This window comes from Strix aluco, chromosome Z, assembly GCF_031877795.1.
Source record: "Strix aluco isolate bStrAlu1 chromosome Z, bStrAlu1.hap1, whole genome shotgun sequence".
Lineage (NCBI taxonomy): Eukaryota > Metazoa > Chordata > Aves > Strigiformes > Strigidae > Strix > Strix aluco.
Genome location: NC_133971.1, coordinates 92762654 through 92768043, shown reverse-complemented (window position 1 = coordinate 92768043; position 5390 = coordinate 92762654). Strand labels below are relative to the sequence as shown.

The 5390-nt window shown below is 66.3% G+C and overlaps 1 protein-coding gene across 1 annotated transcript in view; it reads left to right on the top strand.

The window, feature by feature from the left end:
* Positions 1-2502: 2502 nt before the first annotated feature.
* The window catches only part of SKOR2 (SKI family transcriptional corepressor 2), a 27901-nt gene continuing 25013 nt past the window's right edge, over positions 2503-5390 (top strand). Inside the window, exon 1 of the mRNA XM_074812679.1 lies at positions 2503-4975. Within this exon, the coding sequence (XP_074668780.1) occupies positions 2732-4975 (2244 nt within the window). The 5' untranslated portion in view covers positions 2503-2731. The remainder of the gene's footprint in view (positions 4976-5390) is intronic.

The window sequence follows — 5390 nt, the reverse complement described above, 5'->3', positions numbered from 1 at the left end:
TCTTTTTCTGGCGGAGTTCAAGGGGGTCAATAGCACCGAGCAGGTGAACAAAAAAAGTTAGCTGCGCTTTCCGTTTAATCACCACGAAATAAAACGCAGGCGCCGGCTAAGGACTTCCCCGGACCCAGCCTGCGTTTTCAGCCTCGCCCGGGGTGCAAGAACCCAGCTCGGGGGGCAGCTTCGTTGAAGGCGCTTTGCAAAATCCGCTCATCCCTTTCGCCTCCTTGCATCCGCTTTTCCTCTTCTTCTAACGCCGGGCTTAGAGCCTGGGGCGAGGTTGTCCATCCCCGGTTCTCCCGGGAACCGTCGGGGAAAAGTCACCGGGTAGCCGAGAGGCAGAGGAACGGGCTACCCCATGCAGGTACCGCGCACCCGCAAAAGCAGGCGGCTTTTTCCCAAAACCAGCCCCCTCGTCCCTGCTGGTGCCGACCGGGGAGCGAAGACAGGAGGGGAGATTTTCTCCGTGGCGTGGTAATAGATCATACAATGTGTGACACGGGTTTAACCAATAAAACAATTTGAATCAATTAGCTGGCGGAGGAGAGTTTTGAAGTGTAAAATTCATGTCAGTCTGGCTAGGAAGCATTGATTAAAATGTCACCAATGTGAGGCTTACAGCTATTGCTCACACGAAAGCAGCAGGCTCCGTGCAGAAGAGGATCGGGAAAAAGTAGGAGGGAGGGGGAAAGGGGGGAGCCTCCGTGTGACAGTGGCGGCACAGGGGCGAGAAGTGTTTAATAAGAAGTGGCAGCACTAATAAGGAGAGGTGTGATTTCTTTTTATCATTATTTTTAATTTTTTTTCAAAGTTAGCGAGGACCCGAGCGATCCGGGGGGCTCCGCCGTTTCGCTGCCCGGGGAGAAAAAGCGGAGTCGGTGAGCTTTAGCGTGGATGTCCTGGGAAAGGTCGGTGCAGAGATTTTTGTCTGGATCTGTGATGTCCAGGAAAAAAAAACAAAACAAAACAAAACAAAACAAAACAAAACAAAAAAAAAAAAAAAACCAAACAAAACGGGGGGGAGAAAGAAGAAAACCCACACCATGACCACCCCAGCCACCAAGTTTTCGTAGCTAAATGTGCAGAAAGGTTTGGTATTGGTCATGTGAATGGAGAGAAAAAGAGACATGGAAGCATTTTTGTAAAAAAATAATAAATAAATCAGAGGGATATTAGGAAACCCGACGGTCCAGATGTCCTCCCCGTTTTAGCTAGAAAGGAGTTTTTCTTTCTCCCGTGCACCGTAAGCCTCCCCACTCCCTCCTGCCGGTGCTTTTTGGGGGTAGATTGTGAAAATCTGCATTATTACTGCACTGTATTCACCTCCTTTCGAAAAAAAAAAAAAAAGGGAGGCACACGCGGCTATCGTGCTACAGACTATTTGCTAGGTTATTTTTCCTTAATTGGGGGCATAAAGCGATTAGGAAAAAACGTTTTTGCGCCGTGTTGCTCTTTGTGGGAGCGAGAATCTGGGTCCGAGTCCTTCTGAAAGTGTTTTTGGTGAATCACTGCAGTGTATTTGGGAAGGGAGCGAGGGTCGCAGTAGCTGTTCGTGCCCGTGAGGACACGGCTGTGGCGGGAAATCAACTTTTTTTATTTCTCTATCTCCCCGTAATTTCGGACAGATCCGTCAAAAAACACCGTTTCCGAAAAGACGCGGCTGTTCTATTGAGCACATTCAGTTTCTTGGAAGCGATTAGGCTCAGACCGTGACGGGGGCGGGGGGGAGCGGAAAAAAGGCGAAAAAAAGCCAAAGCGCATCCCACCTTCACGCGTTCCGTCCCCGAGCTCGGCGCCCCCCCGGGTGGGAGCGGGGAGCGCTGCGGGGGGCGGCGGCGGGAGGCCGGGCCCCGATGGGGCGTCCGCACCCCCTTCCTGGTGCTGGGGAGGGTGGGGGGAGATGGGGGAGCCGGACCCCCCCCCTTCCCCCTCTTCACCGCCCCCCCCGCCCGCTGACGTCACCGTGCCCACGGGGGGCCGCCGCTCGCCCAGCGAAGCGCGGAGCTTCCGCGCTTGCAGCCGCCGCCGTGTGCGCTGCACCGAGGGCAGGGCTGCGGCTGGCCGCGCTGCTCCGCGGCGGCGGGCGCGGGGATGCGGCTCCCTCCCGGTGGCCGCTGGAGGAGGGGCCCGGCGGCGGCACGGCTAAAGCGCGGCCGCGGAGGTAAAAGGGCGCCGGGCGGGGAGGATGCGCGGCTAGCCGCGGAGAGCATCAGAACTTTTTTTTTTTTTTTTCTCATTCCTTTTCCGCGGCTGCCCCATCCCTGGGGGGTGCGGAGGGAGGAACCTGTCGGAGGGAGCAGGCGGGCGCGGAGCGGGCGCCGGTGCCCGCGTATCGTTTCCCCAGGGCTGCGGTGGGTTTCCAGGACGGGGAGGCGCGGACACGTGTCTGGGGATGAGCCGCCCGTGGGCTGGGGCATCTTCCTAACGGGGGCGCCGAGCTCCTCCACCGGCATCTCCGCACCCGCGGGGGGATGCGCACGTCGGAAAGCCGGGGTGCGCGGTGGCGGGCGGCCCACAGCCCCGGTGAGGCCGGGGTGGGTTGGGTGGGGTGTGTGGGTCGCTAAGGATAACGCCTCCCCACGCCGGGAGGCTCGAGGGGGTGAGGGGGTGCGTGTCTTCTCCCCCGTGGGTGTCCCGTCCCCCCCCGCCGTGGGTCCCCGGCTGACGGCGCTGTGTCTCTGTCCCCCTTCCCCGCCCGCAGCTGGAGCTGAGCAGCCCCCCCGGCGCTGAGGCGATGGCGACCAGCCCGCTGCCCGGCCCCACCGACATCTTGCTGCCGTCGCCGTCCAGCGCGTACCCGCCGGACCCCATGAACCAACCGAGGGCCGGCCACGCCGCCATGAAGCCCAACCAGGTGGGGCAGGTGATCCTCTACGGCATCCCCATCGTCTCCCTGGTCATCGACGGGCAAGAGCGGCTGTGCCTGGCGCAGATCTCCAACACCCTGCTTAAAAACTTCAGCTACAACGAGATCCACAACCGGCGGGTGGCCCTGGGCATCACCTGCGTGCAGTGCACGCCGGTGCAGCTGGAGATCCTCCGGCGGGCCGGGGCCATGCCCATCTCCTCCCGCCGCTGCGGCATGATCACCAAGCGGGAAGCGGAGCGGCTCTGCAAGTCCTTCTTGGGAGAGAACCGGCCCCCCAAACTGCCGGATAACTTCGCCTTCGACGTGTCCCACGAGTGCGCCTGGGGCTGTCGCGGCAGCTTCATCCCGGCCCGCTACAACAGCTCCCGGGCCAAGTGCATCAAGTGCAGCTACTGCAGCATGTACTTCTCCCCCAACAAGTTCATCTTCCACTCCCACCGCACCCCCGACGCCAAGTACACCCAGCCCGACGCCGCCAACTTCAACTCCTGGCGCCGCCACCTCAAGCTCACCGACAAAAGTCCCCAGGACGAGCTGGTCTTCGCCTGGGAGGATGTCAAGGCCATGTTCAACGGCGGCAGCCGCAAGCGGGCCCTGCCGCCCGCCCCGCCCGCCCCCGCCGCCGCCGCCCCCGCCGCCTGCCACCCGCTGGGCTCGGTGAAGGCGGCGGCCGCCGTGGTGGGCGGCGGGTTGCTGAGCCCGCACCTCCTGGCCGCCCCGCCCGAGCTGCACCAGAAGCGGCCGCGTTTCGAGGAGGATGAGGAGCTGCAGGAGGCCGTGGCGGCGGCGGCGGCGGCGGCCGCGCACGGCGGAAAGAGCCCGCGGAGCTACCCGGTCATCCCGGTGCCCAGCAAGGGCTCCTTCGGCGGCGTGCTCCAGAAGTTCCCCGGCTGCGGGGGGCTCTTCCCGCACCCCTACGGTTTCCCCGCCGCCGCCTTCGGCCTCTGCCACAAGAAGGAGGAAGGCGGCGGCGGCGGGGGGGGCGATGCCCTCGGCGGGGCGGCGGCGCACAAGGCCGGCGGGGGGGCGGCGGCAGGCGGCGGGCTCTCGGGGCTCTTTTGGCCGGGCAGGAAGGACGCCGCCTTCTACCCGCCCTTCTGCATGTTCTGGCCGCCCCGCACACCGGGAGGGCTGCCGGTACCCACCTACCTGCAGCCGCCGCCGCAGCCCCCCGGCGCTTTGGGTTGCTCGTTGAGCGACGGGGCGGGCCTGCTGCGCCAGGCCTTCCTGGACCTCTCCGAGCCCGGCGGCGAGGCGGCTGCGGCGGGGCTGGGCACGGGGGCGGCGGGGCTGGTCACGCCGCCCGCCGCCCCCCCGCCGCCCGCTCCCGCCGCCGCCGGGAGGGACCCGCTGTTCGAGTCGCCCCCTGGCGGCGGCGCGGAGCCCGGCTCGCCCGCCGCCTCCGAGGGGGGCAGCGGCGGCGGCGGCGGCGGCGGGGGGGGGAGCGGCGGCGGCGGGCGGGTCCCCGCGCACCACCCGCACCTGCTGGAGGCGGCGGGCGGGCGGAAGGCGGGCGGCGGGTACCACCACTCCAGCGCCTTCCGGCCGGTGGGCGGCAAGGAGGACTCGGAGAGCCTGGCCAAGCTGCACGGCGGCGGCCCGCCCCGCTCCGCCTCGCCGCTCCAGCTGCTGCTGCCGCCGCCGCCGCCGCCGCCCGAGGAGGCGGGATGCGAGCGGCACCCGCTCCCCCCGCCGCCGCACCCCCCGCACCGCCTCCTGTCGCCCGGCGGCACCAGCTGCAGCTTCGCCAGCGAGGACAGCAGCGAGGAGGAGGAGGACGAGGAGGAGGACGACGAGCCCGAGGTGGACGTCGAGGGGCACAAGCCCCCCGAGGAGGAGGAGGAAGACGAGGAGGAGGAGGGCGAGGAAGAGCCCCGCGGCGGAGACCCCTTGGCGGCCGGTGGCCGCTTCCCGCCCGCCCGGGGCCTGCCGGAGAAGGGCGGCCGGGAGCGCTCCGCCGCGGGCCCTTTCGCCCGCCCGCCCGCTGAGGAGAAGCCGGGGGAGGGCCAGGCCCCGCCGCAGCCTCCTCCCGGGGCCCCCCGGGCGGGCAGCGGCGGCAGCAGCCCGGCGCACCACCCGTCCCTGGAGGAGCAGCCCTCCTACAAAGATGTAAATGGTCTCTTCAGGCCCCTTCCCGCTGATGGCGGATACCGACACCCCGCACCCCGGGGCGGGAGGGGGACCCCGGGTAGGGGGAGGTGGGCGGCCGGGTGCCCCCCGCCGCCATTTTGGGTACTGGGTGCCCCCCGCCGCCATTTTGGGCACTGGGTACCCCCCACCGCCATGTCGGGCACCAGGTCCCCAACAGCCCTGGCAGGCCGAGGCCCGCTGGGGCCTCCTGGGGTGTCAGGCCCCACTCTGCTCCCCTCACCCCCAAAATCAGGGTGGCCCAAACCCTGCTGTCCAGGCATACCCGTCCCCACGGGGAGCCACGTCCATGGTGGCAGTGCTTCACAAGAGGCTAGGCACACCAGGCCTGGACAAGGCGTCCAGGGGCTAACAAAAATCAATATGGCAGATTAAT